General features: G+C 52.4%; 7 protein-coding genes and 2 pseudogenes across 7 annotated transcripts; 5 read left to right on the forward strand and 4 right to left on the reverse strand.

The window, feature by feature from the left end:
• Window positions 1-403: 403 nt before the first annotated feature.
• SAPIO_CDS3917 lies at window positions 404-1,246 on the forward strand (annotated as a pseudogene; the record flags this gene model as incomplete).
• Window positions 1,247-1,878: 632 nt separating this feature from the next.
• Window positions 1,879-2,507, reverse strand: SAPIO_CDS3918 (uncharacterized protein; the record flags this gene model as incomplete). The annotated part of the gene is made up of 4 exons (XM_016786596.1): window positions 1,879-1,913; window positions 1,991-2,054; window positions 2,116-2,228; window positions 2,453-2,507. The coding sequence occupies 4 exons, from the start codon at window positions 2,505-2,507 to the stop codon at window positions 1,879-1,881; spliced, it is 267 nt and encodes an 88-aa protein (XP_016643572.1).
• Window positions 2,508-2,900: 393 nt separating this feature from the next.
• On the forward strand, window positions 2,901-3,473 carry SAPIO_CDS3919 (uncharacterized protein; the record flags this gene model as incomplete). The annotated part of the gene is made up of 4 exons (XM_016786597.1): window positions 2,901-2,957; window positions 3,046-3,058; window positions 3,179-3,232; window positions 3,346-3,473. The coding sequence occupies 4 exons, from the start codon at window positions 2,901-2,903 to the stop codon at window positions 3,471-3,473; spliced, it is 252 nt and encodes an 83-aa protein (XP_016643573.1).
• Window positions 3,474-3,806: 333 nt separating this feature from the next.
• On the reverse strand, window positions 3,807-4,328 carry SAPIO_CDS3920 (Peptidyl prolyl cis-trans isomerase; the record flags this gene model as incomplete). The annotated part of the gene is made up of 2 exons (XM_016786598.1): window positions 3,807-3,932; window positions 4,011-4,328. The coding sequence occupies 2 exons, from the start codon at window positions 4,326-4,328 to the stop codon at window positions 3,807-3,809; spliced, it is 444 nt and encodes a 147-aa protein (XP_016643574.1).
• Window positions 4,329-5,400: 1,072 nt separating this feature from the next.
• On the forward strand, window positions 5,401-9,251 carry SAPIO_CDS3921 (Protein transport protein SEC31; the record flags this gene model as incomplete). The annotated part of the gene is made up of 3 exons (XM_016786599.1): window positions 5,401-5,609; window positions 5,678-9,143; window positions 9,204-9,251. The coding sequence occupies 3 exons, from the start codon at window positions 5,401-5,403 to the stop codon at window positions 9,249-9,251; spliced, it is 3,723 nt and encodes a 1,240-aa protein (XP_016643575.1).
• Window positions 9,252-9,882: 631 nt separating this feature from the next.
• Window positions 9,883-11,685, reverse strand: SAPIO_CDS3922 (annotated as a pseudogene; the record flags this gene model as incomplete).
• Window positions 11,686-12,668: 983 nt separating this feature from the next.
• On the forward strand, window positions 12,669-14,412 carry SAPIO_CDS3923 (uncharacterized protein; the record flags this gene model as incomplete). Its single annotated transcript, XM_016786600.1, has 2 exons — window positions 12,669-13,337; window positions 13,564-14,412. 2 exons carry the CDS (start codon window positions 12,669-12,671, stop codon window positions 14,410-14,412), a joined length of 1,518 nt encoding a protein of 505 aa, XP_016643576.1.
• Window positions 14,413-18,551: 4,139 nt separating this feature from the next.
• Window positions 18,552-19,783, forward strand: SAPIO_CDS3924 (uncharacterized protein; the record flags this gene model as incomplete). Its single annotated transcript, XM_016786601.1, has 3 exons — window positions 18,552-18,693; window positions 18,774-18,968; window positions 19,047-19,783. 3 exons carry the CDS (start codon window positions 18,552-18,554, stop codon window positions 19,781-19,783), a joined length of 1,074 nt encoding a protein of 357 aa, XP_016643577.1.
• Window positions 19,784-20,830: 1,047 nt separating this feature from the next.
• Window positions 20,831-23,475, reverse strand: SAPIO_CDS3925 (uncharacterized protein; the record flags this gene model as incomplete). The annotated part of the gene is made up of 7 exons (XM_016786602.1): window positions 20,831-21,151; window positions 21,212-21,465; window positions 21,525-21,895; window positions 21,961-22,226; window positions 22,299-22,449; window positions 22,605-22,949; window positions 23,054-23,475. The coding sequence occupies 7 exons, from the start codon at window positions 23,473-23,475 to the stop codon at window positions 20,831-20,833; spliced, it is 2,130 nt and encodes a 709-aa protein (XP_016643578.1).
• Between the last annotated feature and the right edge of the window lie 137 nt (window positions 23,476-23,612).

The raw sequence follows: 23,612 nt of genomic DNA on the forward strand, positions 1-23,612 counted from the left end.
CCTACAGTACAATTGGAGGGGTGAGCTGGGACGGGCGGTGCGGGCTCTGCGGGTCAGTGGGTGTGGCTGAGTCACGTGAAGTTGTGGCATGATCACATGTGGCTGGGACCGACTGTGAGTGACATCGTGTTAAGTCTAACCTCAAACTTCAACGCCAGGCGGTTGCCGTCGACTTTCCCAAACAAACTTCACCTCCAACGAATGCTCACATCAACCCGGCGACATCAAATCGATCGCGTTTATTCCTTCCCAACTGCCATCCTAATAGATCGCTTCACCAAACCTGACTGTCGCCAACCCTTCAGACATCTCCTTTCAAAGAAGTTACCATCAATCGCGACTAACCCCACCTAATCCCCACCAACCTTTTATCCACCTTCACCCACGGCGACCGACGCTCAGAATGGCGCCTACTGAGATCAACCTGCTCATTAGCAGCTTCGCCGGTCTTGGCCTCCCATCTACCCTGGTCCTACCCGTATCCAAAGACGCATCAGTTTCCTGCGTATGGGAAAAACTAAAGACGCAACTACCCGCCACGTGCGACCGACTTCTCCTCACAACTGCGGGAAACAAACTCCTTCAACCATCCTCCACTACACCTATCAGCACCTACGCTTCAGCGCAAGATGACGAGTTCATTTCTCTACGTCTTTCCGCCCCGCTATGTGGCGGAAAGGGAGGTTTCGGGTCCCAGCTAAGGGCGGCTGGTGGACGCATGTCATCCAAGAGGAAGGGAACCGAAGATACCGGCTCTAGCCGCAACCTTGATGGGCGAAGGTTACGCACTGTTAATGAGGCAAAGGCGCTTGCCGAGTATCTTGCCATCAAACCGGAGATGGAACAACGCGAGAAGGAGAAGCGCCGTCAGAGATGGGAGCAAATTGTCGAGCTGGCTGAACGTCGCGAGGACGAAATTAAGAATGGAACCAAGGCGAGGATCGATGGTAAGTGGGTGGAGGACAAGGAGGAGGCTGTTGACATGGTCCGAGCCGCCGTCCTTGCTGCCATGAAACCCAAGGCTCCTGCCGAAGGCAGCTCCAGCACTTCGAGCACCACCGACTCGGCGGAGGAGAGTGAAGGTTCAGATGAAGGCAAGAAGAAGGCTGAGTCCAACCGTGCTACTCCACCATCGGATTTGGAAAGCGATTCCAAGGGGAAAGGAAAGGCCGTCTCTAAACCCAAAGCGCTATATGGTTTCGACGAGGATGATGAGTTTATGAGCTCAGATAGTGACGAGGAATGAGAGGAGTCTGCACCAACTCATGATTCGCTCATACACACCTGTATTATAATTTTCACGTTAACGGCTTACGGTCTATGGTTCGGGGTTATGGAGTTCATGATTGCAACGGCAAATAGCACTTTCATAATACCAAAAGGCATTTATTTCATGGCTCAGAGAGAACAGTGGGAAGCATCAAAAAGAAATCGAATTGCAAAAATTGGTCGGCTCCATCCAATCTGCTAAGCATCCACTGCTGAGTGAATCCCGGGATCTCCCATTTCCCTGCTGTGGGATGATCTACTCCTGTTTTGAGATATAACCTCATCCAGCCTCTAAGATTTGAGTGGCAAGGATAAGAATACATGAGCGGTGAGGAGGCTCCTTCGCTGGCTTCCTCGTTTCCTATTTTGGCGAGAGGATACTCACATGAAAAAATAGAAGGGGAAAGAATAAGAAGAAAAAACAATTCCATGTGTTTCCCTCAATGAATTGTTATATTCATGTGAAGACACCAGTGACATAGTACAAAATCGCAGAGCGAGTGATGGTAAACAAAAAGGATTTTCCAGACGTAGGTCCGAGGGATTCAAAGGTACTGTCTATTCTATCACAAAAGGTTCTGCTAACCCATCAATGGCTATACATATAATTTACTGGTCCAACTTGACGGGGAAGTTGCCACCCTCTGCGGAAATGCGTTAGATCATCGTAATTCTCTCTTGAAAAAAAGAAGCCCTTCCGAATTCAAACCAGGAAACATACCTCGTTGATCATCCCAGCGCTGGTACCAGCTCGAGGGGCAGAGAGACTTGTAGGCCAGAAGGAACTGCATCGCGTCAGCAGAGGGGTTCTCCACATCGTTTCGAGGCTCGGTTCGACTAATTTACCTGGCGGCAAGGCGCGAACTCCTCGCCCTTGGCATTGATGCACTTGTGGTAATCGACGTAGTTTTGCCAGCAGTGCTTGGTCTGGTTCTGGTTGGGGAAACGGGAGTCGACACCTGGAAATCGGCAAAATGTTAGACTCATCGGCTTCAGCGGACGGGGCAATCGGGCACGCGGAAGATCGATTGATCTTGTCGCCGGGAGGCTCTAGGAATTCGAAGAGGTTGAGGGCTGTCAATTGTTCATACCAGCTATAGGACTCTGTTAGCCTCGGAGATAATCACGCCATGAATGCGAAGAGACAGAAGAGGAGAGAGAGGGAATTCTTCTCGATGCGTACCAGTCACAAACTTGAAGGGCTTGGTAACAAGCTCATCACCGTGTTCGTCGGACATTTTGGCGGTGTTTGAAAGGAATTGGGGCCTTGGGCTCTCGAGATCGAAAAACTAGGTCAATTGGTGGGGAGGATTGAATTGTTTTCCGAGAGCGTTCAATTGAAAGAGCTTGGTGTGAGCAAGGTCGAGATAGATGGAACAAAGAATCAGGTGGTTTTTGGTTGGCCGAGCATGGCATGGAAATTGCATATGTGCCTCGGATATAAGGCACCCAACATCCCAACCGAGCTTAGTTTTTCAATTGATAGACACGCCATCAGACGATCCAATCCCCTCCGAAATCGAGTATTTCCGACGCCGTCCGTTCGTGATCTTAAGAGTCTTTCCCTTGCCTCGACCTTTCTCAAACTCTTCGAACAACCTCTCGACCGTCTCCCCTCAAACCACTTCAAAATGCAGCCCTCTCTCGCTCTCCGGATGTTTCGACCTACTGGTCGCATGATGAAGGCGGTTCGTGGAGCTTTTTTTCCCTGCCTCAACGCCGCGGCATTTCCGCAGCGATCCAATTGAATGTCCACTAACGTGACAAAATTTATAGGCCGAGCCTAACAGTACGTTAACCCCTTCGATCGCGAAATAGCTCAATCCACAAGCGATACTCGCCACACGACGGCCCAATTGATTCATGCGATGCCTTTGCGATGTCCATATAGCTAACTGAAGAGCAACAGCCCCCGGCTTCGCTGGCAAGGTCAAGAAGGTCCCTGCTGAGCTGTGGCCCCTTGGTATGTCCTTTTCAACCTTGCTCATACTCCCAATGGCTCCGGAGTAGAAGGCCACCCGATGACTCTAGTCCTTCAAACCACGGAGAGGCCTTAAACTAACACGGGATATGCAGCTGCTGTCGTCGGCTTCGCCCTCTGCGCCGCCGGTTTCTCCATCGGCCGCAAGTTCGTCGTCGACAAGAACCTTCGTCTCGCTCGCCAAGGTCCTGGAAAGGACGAGCACGGCGAGGAGCACCATTAAGAATGTTTGGGAAAACGGGGATAGGAGGTCGCCTCCCGGCGTTCACACAATCTTGTTCAGATTAGAAGGGTCAAAATTTGTACATGTTGGAGCATGGCCGTCTATTTGTTTAGGCGCTGTTAGAGCATCTCAAGCTGTGCAGTTCTTGTTTTATTTCCCGTCAATACAATAGATTCCGTCTCATGACGTTCAACACATGTCTCCCTTGTACACTGCATGGCCTACTGTCTAGTATTACCTGCCACACAGCCCGATGACTCCACGTATGAACTCCATAGAACGCCAACGCTATGCGGAAGTTGCTAAGAGAAGGGGGAGAAATAGGCAGACATATTACTCGGGCTTCGGACCAGCCACGTCAAGCCCTTCCAGACCCTGCATCGGATGATCGCCATTATGAGCCTTGTCTTCTGCCATTTTGTCCTCTTCCCCAATTGCGTGCTCCGCTAACCAACTTTCCTATTAGAGGAAGAAAAAAAAAAAAAGTCAGCAATTTCCCTGATTAGAATTGCTAGAATGTGAGTGGCCGAAACATACTTGCTCCCAAACAGCGGTGCGGCTATTCAGCCCGCCCTCCGCGCTCTTGGGCGGCTTAGAAGCCGACACTTTAAGGATGCGCCCGAAGAGTTCGGCCTGGTCCATGTTGTCGATTGCCTCCTTGGCGTCCTCGGCCTCTTCAAATTCTACATAGGCGAAGCCCCGGTGAGGTTCTGTGGCACCCGGCTTGTCATTTTTTGGTATCGAAACGTCGACGATCTCGCCAAAGGGAATGAATGCGTCGTAAATATGAGTTGATGTCACGACCGGTGCCAGTCCGCCGACATATACTGTCGCTTTCCACCTCGCTTCCGTCATGGTGAGAGCTTGCTGATTGGCGGGACGGACTGAAAGAGGTAATTGATTGTGTCTCGTAGCGTTTGTCGATTGAAATTGAAGCTGAGGCAAATTCGGGAAGGCTATATCCAGCTCGGGAGGGTGTGTTTTCAGGCTCTTACAACATGAAGTCTCAACTCATAAAATCTCAGTTCCTCTCACTCTCCCGCACCCTGCTGAGCCCAAGCTCTGGAGGGGCTGGAGGAAGTCTTAAGTCACGTGAATCATGACTTCAGGCTTCCCCAGACTTGGATGCCAACACCAAGCAGGGCTCAATGTTAACGTTCCATAAAGTTGGAATGTCCAAAGTTTCTGGCGCATAGATTTTATTCTGACTTATACGTGTATTCTTTCCATGCTTTCTGCTATCTATGTGCACCTTGCATTACATGATGAGGTAGGTTCGATGGATTTATATGTGTCCTCTCAGGGCCGACCAGGAACTTGCTTCAAAGCTGGGCTCAACTCCTCCAAATCCCAGGTCCTGTAGAAACTTTTAGCATTGCAGGGCTTGATTTTGAAACGTAGGCGTTGCGATTGCATCAAGCCTATCGTGTCCAAATTCAAAGAATGCCTCGCTTCTCAGAGTGCCGTCGCTTGGGCTCTTGCTCAGTGCTCTTCCACGTGATTATGACTAAGCAGAGGCGGTCCCAGGTGAGCCTAAACCGGAGGCAACACAAGGAAAGCGCTCCACTATTCACGGTGCGATGTGTGGGGCACTAACACCAATTGAGGTGCATCGCTGTGGCAGGTGTTAGTGAGATGTGGCAGGGGGCGTGGCACAACAGGGCACAGAGACCACTCCACTGCAATCTGGCATCATAGCAAGATATCTTGCTTCTTCTGAACCCCAGCGCAAATCACCACAGGAGCAACCCGCTCTTGTATAGAACTGAAATTATTCCTCAAGACAGGTTGCCGCAATCAATTTGAACGGGCTGGCGGTGCCCAATTCCACATTCATCAACGACCCTTTGCGCCAACCAACACGATAACCGCCTCCCATAATCCCCCCCCCCAAGACCAAGTCCCAAGCTGGGCTCAACGGACGAACATGGTTCGCTTGCGAGAGATACCGCGCACAGCCGCGTTCGCCTGGTCTCCAGGAACTTCGAAGCCGCTGCTGGTCACCGGAACCCGTGCTGGAGCTGTTGATGATGATTTCTCCGATGAGACCAAGCTTGAAATCTGGGACCTTGATCTCGACGACGAAGATCAGGGTCTCGAGCTCCAGCCTGTGGTTAGCATTAATACTGACTCAAGGTAGGATTTTAAGAACCATCTCTACCCATGTTCGCCTATTCTCGGCTATGTCCATGTTACTCACGCAGCTTGAACATTAGCTTCTACGACATTGCCTGGGGACCTCCCGATGAAGACCATCCCAGGGGTATCATTGCCGGCGCCTTGGAGAATGGTTCCCTCGACCTCTGGGATGCCAAGAAACTCGCAGAGGGAGCTTCCGATGCTCTGATTGCGCGAACGACGAAACACACGGGACCTATTAAGGCGTTACAGTTCAACACCCTAAAGCCGAACATTCTTGCTACTGCCGGCGCGAAAGGCGAGATCTTCGTCTACGATGTCAACGACCCGTCCAGCCCTTTTCGCCTTGGTACTGCCGCTGCGCGTGCCGATGATATCGAGTGCCTGGCCTGGAATAGGAAAGTGTCGCACATTCTGGCGACTGGAGGGACTGGCGGCTTTGTGACTGTGTGGGATTTGAAGACCAAGAAGCCCTCTCTTACTCTGAATAATAATCGCAAGCCTGTTAGCGCGATCGCGTGGGACCCCAACAACTCGACCAAGCTGCTAACTTCGACTCCGGATGATAACACCCCCGTCATCTTCCTATGGGACCTGCGCAACTCGAATGCTCCGGAGAGAGTCCTCCAGGGCCACGAGCAAGGTGTCCTGTCCCTCTCATGGTGCCAACAGGATAGCGATCTCCTTCTCTCATGCGGCAAGGATAACAAGACTATCGTATGGAACCCGCAGACCGGCGAGCGTTACGGCGAGTTCCCCGAGGTTACGAACTGGACTTTCTTGACGAGGTTTAACCCTCATAACCCCAACCTGACCGCCACTGCCAGCTTTGACGGCAAGATCACGATCCAGACCTTGCAAAACACCAACCCCTCCACTTCTCAGGCTGCTGCGCAAAACTCCCTCGACGGAGAAGATTTCTTCACGAGCGCGCAGACCCAGCCTCAAGATACTTTCTTCTCCTTGCCAAAGGCACCGAAATGGGCCGAGCGTCCGATCGGCGCGTCATTCGGCTTCGGTGGGAAGCTCGTAATTTTCAAGAAGGTAGAGGCCGGCGGCAAGCGGTCGTCCAAGGTTATCATTACCCACTTCTCTGCGGATACTGAGGTCAGCTCCGCGAGTGAGAAGTTCGAGGAAGCCCTACAATCGGGCGACATCTCAGCCATTTGCGAATCGAGGATTGAGGAGGCAGCCACGGATGAGGATAAGGCCGACTGGAAGGTTATCCAGACATTGGCGAGTGAGAATGCCAGGCAGAAGATTGTTGAACAGCTCGGCTTCAAGCAAGAAGATGTTACTAATGGTGTCGCTACGACGGACCCGAAGACTGAAGAGAAGGCCGATGAGGGTGCTAAGTCTGGCCTCTTCGAAGAGGATGCCGAAGCTGAAGGAGATGGGGACGACGACTTCTTCTCAAAGGGCGCCGCAGCTACAGCTACGGACAATGGCCCGTTCCAAATTCTCGGCGACGAAGATAGTGATATTGACAAGGAGATCACCAAGGCCATCATGCTTGGCAACTTTGCCAAGGCAGCAGACCTTTGCCTCAAGGAAGACCGGATGGCTGATGCATTCTTGATTGCCAATTGCGGTGGTCAGGAATTGGTCGATAAGGTTCAGGCCGCCTACCTCGCGAAGAAAGACGGCTCCCCCAGCTATATTAGACTTCTCAGCTCTGTCATCGCCAAGGACCTCAAGGATGTCGTGAATAATGCCGACCTCTCGAACTGGAAGGAGGTGATGGCGGTGCTTTGCACGTTCTCGAGCCCAGACGACTTCCCGGGTCTCTGCGAGGCTCTCGGCGACAGGATTATTACCCAGGGAGCTCGACAGGATGCCTCATACTGCTACTTGGTTGGCTCCAAGTTGGAGAAGGTGGTTCCAATCTGGATCTCGGTCCTCGAGGAGGCTGAGAAGGCCGGTCTTAGTGAGTCTAAGGGCGGCTCTTCCTTTTCCGTTCACGCGAAGACGCTGCAAGACTTCATTGAGAAGGTCACCGTCTTCCGACACGTCTCGAAGTTCCAGGACACTGGTGCGGGAGCTACGTCCGAGTGGAAATTGGCCGCTCTGTACGACAAGTATATAGAATACGCGGACATCGTCGCGGGACATGGCCAACTAGCTACGGCACAAAAATACCTCGATCTCCTCCCAGCAGAATACCCTGCTGCCGAGATAGCCAAGAACCGCGTGAGGCTTGCAACCAAGAAGGCGGCCCCTCAGCCCGCGGCGAAGCAGGCGAAGCAGACGACCAGCAGGGCCCCATCAAGAGTTCAGCCTGCATTCGGATATCAGCCTCCGCAACCCGCCCCTGTGGCAACCCCCATTGCGCCTCCCGCTCCTGCTGTCAATCCCTATGCGCCTCCCTCAGTCACGCCATACGCTCCCCATGCTGCTGCTGCTGCTTCTCCATATGCGCCGCCCGCTCCCTCCGGATACCAGCCCCCTTCGGTCCAGCCTCCTTATGGCGCACCTACCGGCTACGGTCCTCCCCCCACCAACTTTGGCGCGCCGCCCCGAAAAGCCACACCTTCGAAGCCTCCACCATCTCAGGATAAGAACATGGACAACTGGAACGATGTGCCTTTCGTAACCAAGGCTCCTCCTCGCAGAACCACCCCCAGCGTACCCCCCGTCACTCTACCATTCGGAACCCAACCCGGGCAACCAGGACCTCCGCCTCCGGGCACGTTCAGCCGTACGGGTGCTACTCCTCCGCCGCCGCCACCCAAGGCTGGATCCGGACCACCTCGTGTTACTTCTCCCCTAGCGGGGCCACCCCAAACGTTCGGCCACCAGCAGCCTCCGCGTCCGTCTTCGACAGCGGCCAGCGCCTACGCCCCTCCTCCTCCGCAGGCAGGTGCTATCCCCTCTCCCATCCAGCCAGTCGTTCCCAGGGTTGCGTCGCCTTATAGCGCACCTCCAACTGGGCCGCCGCCTTCCAACAAGTACGCGCCGGCGCCGTCCCCTCAAATCCAATCTCAAGTACACCAGCCGCCTCCGCCCGCGCATCCTTACGGAGCCCCTCCACAGCAACAAGGACCCCCCAAGAACCCGTATGCGCCGGCAGCGTTCCCTACAGCTCCGGAGCAGCATGCCCGGCCACCTGTTTGCCCGCCTCCATCTTCAAGGCCGCCGCCGCCAGCCTCGGGACCTCCTCCGGCAGCTCGGCCCCCTCCCCCGTCCGCACAACAACCTCCCCGCGCAGCCGCACCACCCAAGGCTAGGCATCCCCCCGGCGACCGGTCGCACATCCCCGCGAATGCTCAGCGATTGGTTGATATCCTCACCCGTGATATGCAGCGCGTAGCGGCTCGTGCTCCGCCAAACTTTGCGCCGCAGGTCAAGGATACGCAGAAGCGCCTGGGTCTACTCTTTGACCATCTCAATAATGGGGAGCTCCTCAAGCCTGACACGATAGAGAAGCTATCGGAGCTTGCGGCGGCGATTGAGTCGAAGAGCTACGATGCGGCCTCTAGTATTCAAGTCAATATTCAAACTACTAAGACTGAAGAGTGCGGAAACTGGATGGTATGATCCCATAAAGCCCCTTGAAAAGTGCTAACGGAGTAACGCTAACTACGTCAACAGGTCGGAGTAAAGAGGCTCATCATGATGAGCAAGAACACGCCCGAGTAACAAGTCCGTGGGTGTCAGCATAGAGGAGGACTACGGTGTTTGGACTTTGAGAGCTAGTCTTTCAATAAAAGGGGCAGTCAAGGATGCGCTTACGGTGGTTTTCCCGGCGCCCTCCATGGTTATGTAGCTGTAAGTAGGCTTTGTCTTACGAATAAAATGAGTTAACGTCGTTGATTACACGGTTGTCTTCTCGATGGCTGTTTTTCGTGTGTGACTCGGTGGCTCCAGAATTAGAGAATAGTATCAAGCTCCTTATCCAGCTCGAGGGTTCACTTCTGGCGCAGGGGAGCTTGATCCCTTACTTCCTAAATGACCCCACAGGAGAAGGATTAGTGAAGGTGACAGCAACCACTACCTAGGGCCACTGCGGAAGAAACGACGGTTGGTCTTTAAGATAGATTAAAATCTAGCTTCTCTATTCCATAATAAAGCTAGACTAAGCGACCGGTACCAAACTGAACCCGAAAAGGCCATCGCTGAGCCTCTGTTTCAACTCGTCTAGGAATAACGCCTACCGCTGAAACGCGGGCTCAAAAAAACAGTCTCTCTACCTAGGGATAGCACTCGACCTGCGAGGCAAGAAAAAAGCCGTATTCGCCCTAAAGTATCCACCTCATATCATTCGTGACACTCATTCTTCCTCGGCCTCCCTCGTCGCCTGGGTACACTGGGCGCACCACGAGCTTGTAGAATGCGTACTTGGGCTGCTCTCCTTCCTCGGACGCCCCCGCCTTTGACTCGGCCGAGTCTCCTCCGTCTCCCTCTTCGGTGCAGCGCGTGCAGGAACGAGTGTTGTACTTTTACGACGAGTTTCGCGTGCGGCAGACGGGGCGGTAGACGGGGCGGCAGGTGCCGTATTGATACGACGGGATTTCCGTGCAGTAGGCTGGGAATCAGGCGCTGCTCCGCGCCTAGGTCGTTTGTTCGGCGCCGCCTGCGACGGTAGGGGTTCGGCGGGGCGTTTGATGGCAGCGATCCTGGCACTGCGTCGGGGTGTTGGGACGGGTTCGTCCTGGTCTTGGACCGCATCCATCTCGTCCTGCGACTGCTGGCGCTGGCGCAGGCGCAGGCGTCGTCGCTTCTGTGGCGGAGGGGATCCGGGCTCTCGTGAGGTTTCAGATGCGTCCTCTTGGGGCTCTGCGGATGCCTCCTCGTTCTTCTCTACTGGCGGCGGCGGGCCGAAGAGATGAATCGGACCACCCCCAAAGAATTTCTTTCTGAAGGCTTCGATGACCGGATCTACTGGCATCTCACGCCCCTCCGCTCTTGCCTTCTCGAGCATCTCGGCTCTTTCTTTCTGACGCTTCTCAACCCTCGCCAATTGATCTTGCATTTGCCCAGGGAAGAATGGTGGCATGTCACGCTCCTCTATGACCCAGAAGCCCTTGGGCTGTTCAGATCTTGGGAGGTCAATAGTCTCTAGTTCGTCAATCTCGGAAGGAGTGAAGTCCATATCTGCCGCGTCCTCCAACACGCTGTCTTGGATGTTGTCGATAGGAGTGAGGTCTTCGGGTTCCGGGGACGGAGATTCGTGCCGCCACTTCCAGCCGGTTACCCAGTTCGTTTTGTCGAACTCATCCCTCCAATCCCCACGTTCCTTCCACCACTTGATGACTTGTTTCCGGGCGGAGTGTGGGTAGCGCCTTTGATCCTCATTGGAGAGGCGCCGGTACCTCATCGTTTCTTCAGCTACCTCAATATGAAAGATGAACCAGGGCCTAGAGATGAGAAAAGACTCGGCTTGGGCAGCAGTTGTGTCTTGGCCGGGGTTAGACCGTGGGATGACGGGGGCATGTTCGCCGCGTCGCAGATTCTTGCGCAAGCGCAGGGCACGCGCAACAAGCTCGGTCGTATCCTGATACATGCGATCATCGTCATCCGCCGCTCCCTCAGGTTGCCACCTCCACGTCCACTTCTTGAAATTGTCGTTAGGTTGCACTTTGCGCCCAGCAAAACCCCAGTCAAGATTCCAGATGCCGAGTTTCTCCCAATGACGCTTGACGATATGGCGCACGATGACACCCTTTCGCCGAGCGCCATTCAGTCCCCTGAATACCATGAGCCGAGGGCCGCGGCCGCGGAACTGCTGATCAAACCGGTGCTGTGCGCGCTTCACTTCTTTGTAATAACGGTCATCGGGACGCACGATTGATTGTATCATGTGCGCAATACGGTTGGATTCGTCATCGTCGATCGGGCGATCCATGATAGCTTGCAGCTCTTCCGGCATCTTCTTGCCATCTCGTGGTGGCGGGAAAATGGTAGCAACGTCAAGCTCTTCGGACTCGGTTGACGATTCGTAGGGTGGCGGGTCATCGCGCTCAAAGCGGCGGAGCGAACGAAGGTTATTATTTGCAAGAATTGCCTCGAGGGCGGGAATGGCCTGGCCACTGATGGCCTGGTGAAGTTGGGCAGGGTCAGAAAAGGGAGGCATGGTTTGGCCATTAGAGTGACCAGGAAACTTGATAGGAAACAGGAAGAAGTGAAGAAATGAAGAAGTCAAGAAGTCAAGAAGTCAAGAAGTCAGAAGAAGAAGAAGAAGTGAAGAAGAAGGTGTGAAGGTGTGAAGAAGTCAAGGTGCGAAGATGTAGAGGTGATGTTGTCAGTGGAGGGTTTCACTTTATGTCACAACAATGAAGAGACAAGACTTTATCAGCACATGACAATCTCTACAGTGAGTCGGAAGAGGATTGAGAAGGACAGACCAAAGATCAACAATGAATGACGTACATCAATCAATCGGATCAAATTGATCTATTCAACAATAAATAGTATTGATTCTTTACTCTACTGGAGTTATTATTTAGCAGGGATGGAAAGTCTGGGCTAGTGTTCAGCCCATCAGGTAAGGGCCCCAACTCATCATTGACAGTTGATCTATTACTAGTATACACTAAGCGTCAAATAAGAGTCAACTAGAATCACATTCAATATTCTTTCAAGAGCAGCACAAAGTTCTAACTCCAGATCTCTCCTACCCAAACATACATCACATATCACAGATACACACAAAATCACCCCAATACAATGGCCTTTACAAAACCACCTAAACATTCATATGATGCATCTTAAGCTACTTTCAGCAGTTGTGATGGTTATTATCCCCCTTTCCTTGCATCTCCTAGATGCTTGTCAGGCTTAAGAAAAGGAGGAAAAAGGACAGCTCTGGTATGTTATTGATTGCTTCTGAAAACTGAAAACTGCATTGAAATTGGGAGAGATTGGCCTCAGTATGGCAGCGATACTCCTTGCGGCTCGTCGCCTGCGGGTTCTCTCTTGACTTGACTATGAAGCCATCTCACTTCACCTTGATAAAGCTGGACTCCTCTTCCCACTCTCTCTTCTCCTTCTCTTCTTCTCCTCTTCCCATAGAACTTGCTCATCTTTCCATCCTCCACTCTCCAATCTCTTCTCACCATGGTTTCAATTGCCCATTTAAGAACTCTCTTCCACCTCGTGCCTACTAATCAAGTCGCCCATGAGGCCCTCCTTCATGCAGACAATGTGCGCTTTGTATCCAACTCTAGGGACGGCCGGCCTGGCCTTGAAGTTGGCTATCATGTCCCGTCCATACCAGCGGGCCACATTATCACTAGGCTTGGCCGAAATGCCGATCTGATTCTCCACCAAAGCAACCCCACGAACCCCATGTCTGCGGTTCATGTCGCTTTTGAAGTGAACCCTGCCACGGAGCTTGTGGTCCTTTCTGTGAGATCGAAACGGCTCTCGTCAGTTAGGTTCGCCCCGCGCCCTGACGAGGATGCGATGGATATCACGGATGATATCCCAGGAAGTGATGAACCTGGGCAAGAGATCACTGGGGATGGTGTGATCCTCTACGGACAGGACTATAAGATATTCATTGCAGCATACAGATTTGAATTGATCTGGCGGATCAAAGGCATCGACGCTCTGAGATCGCTTACTGTTCAAGGTTACCAGGAAGCTTTGCGGCTGTTAAAAGATGTGCGATCGCGCGACTGCCCAACCGAGCCTGTCGACTCAGAAGTACTATCATGGCATATGACCAGGCTAGACACCGCAAAGGGTCCCCTCTTTAAGGATATAGCGCATCTTCGTGAAGAGGTAGGCGAGAGGTCCTACGGGGGTAGTCTATAGAGCGATCGACCAGGTCTCTGGCCATACATTTGCCATCAAAGCGGTCAAACTCGATGCTTGTGCCGACCGTGATGCAGCGCGAGCCTTGCTCTATCGAGAAGTCAAGCTCATGGACAACCTAAACCATGTTAGTAAAATATTTGAGAACTCCTGCCCGCTTGCCCGCACTGCTGTTGACAATCAATGCGCCCAGGCACATATCATTGAATATCTCGGTCACCAACACTTCCACACTCCCCGTCCGGAGATCTTCATGCCATTACGCGAAGGTTCTCTGACCTCGCTTATCAATAAAGACTCGGCTCCGTCCCATGACGATCTTTGCGCTGCTGTGCTGAGGCAGATGCTCAGCGCCCTCGACTATCTAGCAAGCGAGAACCTGATGCACCGTGATTGGAAGCCCGATAACATCCTCTACTACACTTTGCCCGAGGGTGGTTTCCATTTCCAGCTAGCCGACTTTGGACTCGCCAATTACCTCTTGGTAGCAAAGACGCCTTGCGGCACCGGCTACTTCCAGGCCCCCGAGCTCCGGCCCGAGACGAGCAAAGTCTTTGCGCCCCAGAGCCACAAAATGGATATATGGTCTCTCTTCGCAACAATGGTTGCTATCTATACTCGATTCAGAGAGTTTCCACCGCTCACAGTCGACTACAGTGTCATTCTGAAAGCACTCCAAGCCAAAGCCCTGGGATCGCGCCTCGAGCCCATGGGGAGGCTGCATCCAGATCGCCGGGCATCAGCTGCACAGATGCTTGCCCAACTCTTCGACGGGTGGGGCTTGACAACGCCCCGATCGAAAATCCCTCCATTGCTACCGCCGAAGGCTGAGACAATCTCCCAAGTAAATCCGTCACCAACTGCGATGTCCGGGTCGCCAGATGGAAATGATCATAGCAAATCTCCACAGCGGCAGAAAGCAGGCAGCCGGCCTTTGGTCGTATATCCACCACGCGGCACACACCCCAAACGACCATCTCCTCACATACCCCCAGTCGCCACGGACCAAGCAGGCGACCCTGAACAGCCCGCTGCACTGTAACTGCAGCCGATTCTCGCGCACAAGGATGGCGTTTCCAAGCGACGGACCCCATCTGTCTCCTTCAGCGCGTGCAGCTGCTCTGGCCAGGAGGCTCCTGGAGTGAGAGTGAGAATTCTCAGTTATTGAGGAACCGCGAGGAAATCTCGGCTCCTACGATGTTTGATGACTGGCCGGTATTTTGATCCCAGCCAACACAGTTCGGCGTTACGAGTCATGACGAAATAGGTTTCCGTTCCACACCCATGCCAAAAATTTGCCCATTTCAATTGTGCAATATTGAAGCTGGGTTCCGCGTCTGAAATGGCCTGTTTTACCATGATATTTTGGTATTTCTGGGATAAGGAAACAAATTTTTGTCTCTGAATCCATTCAGGGCTGGGCTCGGTCTTGATTTTATCTCTTGTCTGGTCCGGTTTTTTCAATCCATTCGACCTCGTTTCTTCCAATACTCTCACGTCGAAAGGCAGCGCGGAAACCGGAAACCGGAGCCAACATAATGGGCAGGACTTCGCGCTTGTGCGTCTGATGAAACTGCCGAGGGAAAAAAACGCGAAACAACCGACATAGCGCTTATAGGCGACTACGGGATTATTATTGGCATCAATAGCCGCAGCCGAAAACACTACCGCTCCAGCCGGCCTTAGCCTCCAACACAGTCGAGACGGTTTCATCGTCTTTCAAACAACCTACGGTAAAAACAGCTGTTTTCCGACACCGGACAGAACATCCTACATACAGGTGCAGCACTATTTCGTCATGGGTTCATATTGGTGGATTGCTTTGGGAAGGGTCAAATACGGGGTTGTTTTTGTGGAAGGGTTGTTGGGAAATCCAGTCAATGTCAGTTAACCTTCTTCGGAGCCATTTAGAGCTAGAATAAGTTAGTGAAAAAGTGTCCCTTTTATCAGCATTTAACACTAAGCGTTTGAAATGCCAAGTGAATCGGAGAACTCGATAATATGCCCACGGAGCACATTCTCCGGTGACTCAACCTGCTTCAAAGAGGGCGGCCACCCTGGACAGCTAATAGTCTAGAGCCTTGGTCGCTGAACGCTGGGTCTCCTGAGGCTCTCGGCGAGCCGTGCCATTTCGTAGTACCACGGCATGACCCAACCCGTCTTCCGGAAGATTCCCGGGCTCCCAGGATACGGGTATACGGAGAGGGAGCTAAGGCTGTTGGATGGAAATAGACCTAGACCCGAAGCGTGTATGAGTGATTTCTTCTCGAGAGAATTTTGGGAGAAATGGAGAGACCATAATGTTCGAGAATTAATTAATGCGATTTTAACTTATCGCCGAGAACTGATGAGCCCTCGTGGTTGACCTGACAAGCTCGTGGCTGCCTGTGGCATGATATACACCTTTTTTTAGTCTTTGACCAGCCAGGAAACTAATTTCGCTTTGGAACCTCCCAATATCGATCTTAGAGACACATCTTTTTGTGTGCCCTTGCGTCACTTGGCTGTTAGGGCTCTTTATTTTCGCGCTCTTTCCGTCGGGCGAGGGTTAAAAGCGACCTGACCGAAAGACTATCAGGCATCAGCATGGCCAGCCCAAAGGTTAGCAAGGTTAAGGCAGCCGATATCACGACGAAGCTCCAGAGGCTCCAGAGCTTCGGGCCCGAGTTTTCGGAAATGTTCATCCCGTACACGCTCTGGTTACGGATTTCGGTCAGCTTTTTCCTTCCCGGGTGAAAGGGGGGTTTCCTTCTCTTGGAGATTGTCATCTTGTAATGGATGCCACACTCAAGCACTCACCCCTATGAAACCAGCGGGGAGATATATCATATTAATAATGGTAAGTCGCCGAAGGCTCTGGTTTTGTTTGAATAAGAGTTCCGCGTCGCTGCGCTGCATGAGCATTGTCTTCTGGGCCATGTCAGCTTGTCTGACAGCATTCAAATTGACAGCCTAGTGGATTCCACCGCAGCCGTCTCTCATTAGCACTTATTCTTAAGGGTTCGAGTTTTTGTGTCTAGTTGCTACCAGGACAAATAGATCAAGAAGATAACGGGACGGGGTGTTCGCTCCATACCGTATCTAAGACAGCCCCTGCTCTCGCCCGAAGCGCAGAGAGCCTCGAACAGACAGTGACCATTGCATCCCTCTCCTGTAGTAGGTCCTTCTCGAATGTCTTGGGACTGATGCACATGTCCCGTTGAGTCGGCGCATTTGTCAGGTAGGTGACGAAGCGACTGTGGTAATTCAATTGCCTCTCCGAGTAGTCTATCATGAGTAGAAACCGCCGGTGAAGCCAGTTTGCGGAATCTATCAGGGAGGTGTCATCAAGCCTCTCGGTCTGCCATCAAGTGTGATTGATTAGCGATACGGGGTCCTTGGCGGACAGGATAGGCTGAGGGCAGAGGAGCCGAATGTATGGCATAGCGTATCGTAGAGAACCAGGGGGTAACGACGAACCAATTCTTCCAAGAATACCTCCAACTCATTTAGTAGTAGTTTCCATGATGTTTTTATTTCCCTTAGTATCCTCAGAACGAGCCCGAACCCGTCCTTGGCGAGATCATCAATGAACGCCTCTGGCGTGTCGTCCCTCAGCACGTCCGTCACCCAGGACTCGAGAGGCGGTTGCATATTCCCGGGAATATCGGAGGCAAAGTGCGCATCGTCCATTTGCGTGTATGGGTCACAGAAGTACAAGAACGTCCAGAGACCGTCATCATACCTCAGATGGCCCGATATCCGCCGTATCATGAAGATTCTAGAGTCCATATCTCGGCCTACAAGCCAAGAGAAACCTCCCGTCAGCGAGAATTCAAGAAGGAAAGTTTGATTGCTAAGTGCTTGCCGTTGGAAGTAGTGTCGAGAAGGCGGACTAAGCGGACAGTATGTCCCACCCTCCGGTTTGTCGCGTAGTTGTGCGGCGTCCGAGAGGTCAGACGCTTAAAAACTACAGTCGACAGGTTAAAGTGGATAAAGTGACGAGCTCCTGGATTTCCCCAATACGCGTTAGCGGCAGGATAGTGCAAGGAAGAGCGACGGGGATGGCTTGGACGACTAGCCTCTGTCCAGTAACGGGCCGGCGAACCATTCTCGATCACTCGACTTGTACCGACACGTCCAAAGCTCATAGTCCATGTGGTATTTGTCGCCAAAGTATTGAAGCAGACAACCGGACAATCGGGAGATGGTCCTAAAAATAACATGACGCTCAAGGTAAGCTTCCGACCTGCCTGGCGATACAAGATTCAACGACCAAAACATCGGGCGGGTTGCGCCGTTTTGATACGTACATGACTCTGATCTTCAACTCCTTCTGCGGCTTTATCATCCACTGTCAGCGCGAGATATCGGCGCAGCTCGATTTGCGTTGTCAGATGCCCCGCCGTACTGCTGTCGGCGTGGCATTTCGGGGAGCAGAAAGCTCGTCTTGGGCTATGGGTCCGGACTCACTCTGGCTGACATGTGTTGGAGGAATGCGTCATGGTCCGTGAAACTTTGGCGAGAGACTTTCTTCCCATCTGGCGTTAATGAGATCTCTGTCAGAGCCAGCGAAATTGTGCTCGGTAGACTCTTAATATAACCCGCTAGGGATTCATCGTCTTCGCCGTACGACGCCATTGTCTTCATCGGATTGTATCTCTTGATACGATTCACTTATGATCCTGGTTTAAACCGCTGGTGTGTAATCTCGATGGGCATCGCTTCCTCATCTCTGCAGAAGCAACAGGTACGACCGGAACAAGGTAATTATACTGCTTCATATTTAGGAGAGTCGTGGGATCCCAACGGTTGGTGTGAAGCCAGAGTATGTTGTACGACATTCCAGTGATTCAGGAGAGAAGCAGTATGCCAATGAGCATCCACAGCTACGCGCCCACTCCCTCATATCAGCATTTGAATTGCATAATAGACGGTCGGACACTGAAAGGATAGTATTAATGTTGGTTGGATGAAGGAATGAAAGGGATCATCGATCCAGGCGCCGCCACTCATCCCGCTAGTGGCCGGCGCTTAGGTGCTAATTTTGGATTTCGGAATCGACATTCATTGGCTGCATGTGGTATTGATCTTGGATCATGCTGAGCCCAAACCATCTGCATCTCCCCCGCGTTCCTACGCAAACCGAAGCCTGGCTTCATCTCTGGCGTTAACACAGAACACCCTTGTTCTCGCCCAGCCATGGGTTCAATTCTATCCACCGCGGCAGATCGTGGACGCGAAAAGATCACCAATGTTTCACTGGGCATGATAGTCCTGGACGAGCTGCGGTTCCCGGGCAAGGAACCGCTCTATGACGTCCCAGGAGGCTCCGGGCTGTATAGTAAGTAGGAAAATCGGGAAAAAGGATACTTGTATAGCCTTCTCTAATATTTAATGACTGACTAATTTGCTGTGCCTCAGGCACTGTTGGCTCACGCATTGTGCTGTCTGGAGCCCGATCCAAGGAAGTCGGCTGTATTGTGATGGCCGGCAGGGACTTTCCGGATGCAGTGCTCGACCTCTTTAGACGATGGGGCCTTAACCTCCTTGTTAACAAGGACCTTAAGAGGTTATCTACGCGTGGCCTTCTTCAGTACGAAGGCGTCGATTTTGATAGTTAGTGAAGGAACCCCCCCCTTTTCCCCTGTTTATATTGAAAGTTCTAACTGTAGACACATTTCCGGTGTGTAACAGAGAAAACCTCTAAATACGTTAATCCCCCCATACAACCAACCCCCAATGATTTGAAGGGCTCGGCGCTATTGGGCTCCCTCAACTTCCACTTCCTTGCCTCTCCCCGGGATATGGAGAAATTTGTACCTCAACTGCTAGAGCTTCGAGCTGCTGAGGGTATCTCCACGCGACCGCTGCTTGTATGGGAGCCAGCGCCATTATCCTGCGTCGCGGGAAGTCGAGACGCCCACCTCAAAGCTGCGAAACTCGTCGACGTATACTCGCCAAATCACCAAGAGCTCATTGCCACGTTTCAATCCGAGGAAGAGAGGAACGAAGATCCGACGCGGGAGCTCGAACTTGCAGTAATCGAACGCTACGCCTATGAAATCCTGGAATCCGGAGTCGGGCCGGATGGCCAAGGCGTAGTTATCATACGTTGTGGCGCGCACGGAAGTCTCGCCGTGTCGCGGACTTACCCAGCCAGACGCTTCCCTCCATTTCATAGTGGAGCGTCGCCAAAAGTTGTGGACGCGACCGGCGCTGGGAATTGCTTCCTTGGCGGATTTACAGCCACGTATGGAGAATCGAGGGACTTGACTGAGGCCATGATTTCGGGGTCTGTGGCTGCGAGCTATGCCGTGGAGCAGATTGGGCCACCGAAAGTGGCGATTGTTGACGGGGTGGAACGGTGGAATGACGAGGAGTATCTTTCGAGGGTTCACGTGTACCAACAACGCATTGCCGATATGGATTGATCCAACCTGGCCAGCCGAATAGACCATGGATGGGCCCGATTACTCTTTGATGGCCGGGACTTAAGATTATTGATTTACAACTTCTCATATGAGCTTCGGGTGGGGAGAAGCCAATGCGTAGGTCCCTCTGCAATCCGTTTTAAGATGGCGGTCTGGGTCTCTTGCATGGAATCCAACGACAGCCCCAAAGCAGCAGTTCTCACTTCACCAAGAAAATAATTTAATATTGTCTTCTCGGCGGTCATGGTAGGAAAGGAAAAAGAAGAAGGCAAAAAACAAAAAGCAAAAAGCTCACTCGCGGGTTGCTCCCAGGATCGAATCCGGGAGCTTCCCACGAGCTACGAAAATTTGCAATTTTCTAACCTTCTGAGCGCTCCAATGACCACTTGGCCACTGGTTGTAGTGTCACCACTGCTTGAGCTACTCGGTTGGGAGTTCTTGGCGGATCCTCATATATAAAGCATATGGCGGAGGCCGAATGTTGTCGAGGAAGGTGCAGAGGGTGTGAAGGCGCTCGTTCCCTTTGGCTTACATCGCCGTGGCCTCTCAGGAGGGGAATAGCGCATATATATATATATCGAGTGAGGGATAGACCCTTCATTGAAGTTTACTAAAGAAGCACAAGGGCAAGCCATATACCACGTTCAACTTACCCGCTCCATAGGCAAGCATGCATCTCATACGGCGTGGGAAATATCCTTGACCCTTAGGGACGGAACTTGAGGGCTATCCGAGGGAGGGCCATGGCGACATATATGATTAGGAATGCTGCGGTATTGATGGAGTGCCGCGCATAGTCGGCGCCATCTAGAGACTAGAGACAGACAGCGGTAGGAAATCTTGCGCTATTGACAGAATCCAAAGCGAGCAAACAACAATACAATCAATCATCAGAGATACCTGAACACGGTTTACGCCAATTCGGCGAACCCGATACTGGTCCTCTTTCAGATCCAGGATGTGAGACCACACCAACTTAGGGGTCTCACTCTAGTTCCGGGACAGTTTGCGATGTTTGACAGATTCCAAAAGTAGCAGATTTGCCTTTCATTCTTCGTCTGAAGAAAGCAATTCTGTGTCTATGCCAGATGAAGTCTCCTGTTCAGAATCTGTCTCCCATTCAGAATCTTCCTCGTCGTGGTCCAGTCGAATCGGGTTGAGGTGTATGTCATTCCCAGGGCCATCCAGGGGAATTGCCTCGTTGACATGTCGCAGCGGAGGTTCCACCATCCCGAACTCTCTAGAATCAAAGGCCGGTGGCGGAGTTGCTCCCATCAGTCTCCGCCTCGCATGCCGAGCTTCTGGGTTCAACTTCAGACAACGCTCGTAAGCGTCCATCGAGTCGGCAAATTGGTGGGTCGTGTCATACTTGATGATTTAGCTATGCTTACTTGGTCAATAGGCCCTTAAGGGACGGTAACGACATACCAGTATTCCCAAATTCATCCAAGCCTCCCAGGCCGTGCTGTTGAGCTCGGCAGATAGAGCTAGGGCATCTAGCGATTCTCTCCATTGGCCAACTTCGTAATGCAGAACCCCGATCGAGATCCAGTACGAAGGATTTATGCCATCGCCCCAGACAGCCTTCTGGTAAAATTCATGCGCTTTAGCTATGTCAGCCAATTCCATATAGGCCCGGCCTAGGAGGTAGTTCGACTGCGAGGCGTTGGCGAGTTGTTTAGCTACGCGTCTGCGTTGGTTCTAGTCACATTATAATGTGGGTCGGTTGGACGCTCCATACCATGCGAATCAGAAGCCGTACGTAGATATCGGATGGCAGATTCAGGATCCTTCTCTATGGTTAGCGCATGCCAGCCCATGAACTGGTTCGCACTCGCGTTGTTCTTGTCTACGTGGAGATTGGCCTGTGCCTCTTCCCACGTAGCGATGGGCTCGACGGATTTGTAGCTTTGCACTCTGCGGAAGAGCACAATTTCGTCATCCAAACTCTTGATTTTCCCCAATTTTGGTGGTCCAGTCCTTTGAGTCGCCTTTTCCGAATCGTACGCAGTTAAAGGCGAGTTGGGAGGGTTGAAGAGTGTAATAGGTTCGTAGAGAGCTACTACATTCTCATACTTTTCTTTCATCGCTGCTGCGCGTCGGCACTTCGAGCTAACCCGCCTATCAGTTACAAAATTCTCTACGTTTTTAGATATAGACATAGCCCGCATGCCTACCATATAAACTCTCTAGGCGGCTCCAAATCAGTAGGAAGTGTTCCGCTACAGTCCGGAAAGGGGCAGGATTTGGACTCGGTGGGAAGCTCCGGTACGACCATCCACTGCTCGATGTGCATGTTGGGTTGGATTGAAGTGTCCCAGTCCACAATTGATATATCTCGACAGCCGTTGACGATCCTCAGCGTAAATTGACCCATCGCGACTCGGGACGAGCCTGGGCGGTTGTTGCCGAAGACAACGAGCTCAAGCATCTCCCAGAAAGGCTGCCAGCAGCTTGGTAAGTTTCATCTTGGTATTTCAGGGCCACGTCAACAATTGACGTCGTGGATACATACCTTCCATGCCGCGCATGCCTGAAACGGGAGAGCCCAGCTTTCTCCCAGCGCATCGTCGAACCGTATAAGGTCCAGGCTCAGATGAAGCGGAATGGCATCTATGGACCGAGCTATTCGATTCATGGCCCTCCGAATGTCAAGAAGAAGAGATCTTTCCACGTTAGTTCCGTAGCGAGGAATCGGGCGGGGAGAGATTGCTCACACGTTCCGTGAAACTGCACGACGAATATCACTCGATGTCCGAGCGAGCCTGGGTCTACGTCAGCATCATTTTAATCAAGACACCAGGAAGGGAAGAGGACTTACAGTTGCATCAGCTTCCGCAGTTGCACCATCAGGGCAAACATCTGGCTCAAAGCTGCCGTGATCTTGTTCCCAAGGCCCTGGCCGAACTCTCTCACCGCACAGAAGCCCTCGCTTATGAACTTGATGTTGGACTGGACAAGCTCCATCTTCTGGTCGATTTTCTCAAGTTGGCCGGTCGTCTCCAGGCGGTTTTGATCGATGGACGACTTCAACTCCGTAACGACCTGGGGTGCCTTCTCGGCGGTCGCTCGAAGTAAGTCCATCTCGCGGGAGAAGTCGGCGAGGTGTTGGGACTGGACTTTGGCGACGTGGCTGATTTCTGGCCCCAGTCTCTGAATCTGTAACCTGAAGATGACATGTTAGTCCAACGAGAAATGCACCAAGCGCAACACCAAGGTGCCGCCGATCACTCTCATCACTGGAGCAGATTGGCGTGTTAATCTGCCTACACCTGGAGTCTTCCCTGGAGGACGCTAATGGCTAGCATTCCCGAGAGAAGAGTGTTCCTCAGCTCATCCACATCCTTCCTGGCCACCATAGACCAATGTAGTCGTGTACCGATAGAAACCAGGGTCCTTGTCCGAAAGTGGCCAAGTGCTCGCTCCTTGCCGTGCAGTCGGTCGATGAACTGCTGCAGCGGCAGCCGACAATGGAACGCTACAGCGCGCATCCGCTGGATGATTACAAAGGATTCTGCGCTTTCAGGTTCCATTCCGAGAACGGCTTGGATGGTGGTTCGATGCATGTCAAGCTCGGCCCGGAGCTGCTGGAAATGATGAGGCGCATCCTGGTAGTTGCGGATTTCAACCGCAATCCGCTCAAGGAGGCCGAGCACGGCGACAACATCACCGACTGCGTATCCGAAACTCATGGGGGCTAAATTCGATTACCGGCACCCTCTGGGGCAGGCAGGAAAACGCCAAGGATATGATGAGGAGTGAAGAAATCATCGGGAACTGACCAGGCTGCAGGCAGCGAGAAGTTCATCGGCCCTGGCAGGCTGTGGTC

The sequence above is a fragment of the Scedosporium apiospermum genome (assembly GCF_000732125.1).
Source record: "Scedosporium apiospermum strain IHEM 14462 chromosome Unknown SEQ_SAPIO_0090, whole genome shotgun sequence".
Lineage (NCBI taxonomy): Eukaryota > Fungi > Ascomycota > Sordariomycetes > Microascales > Microascaceae > Scedosporium > Scedosporium apiospermum.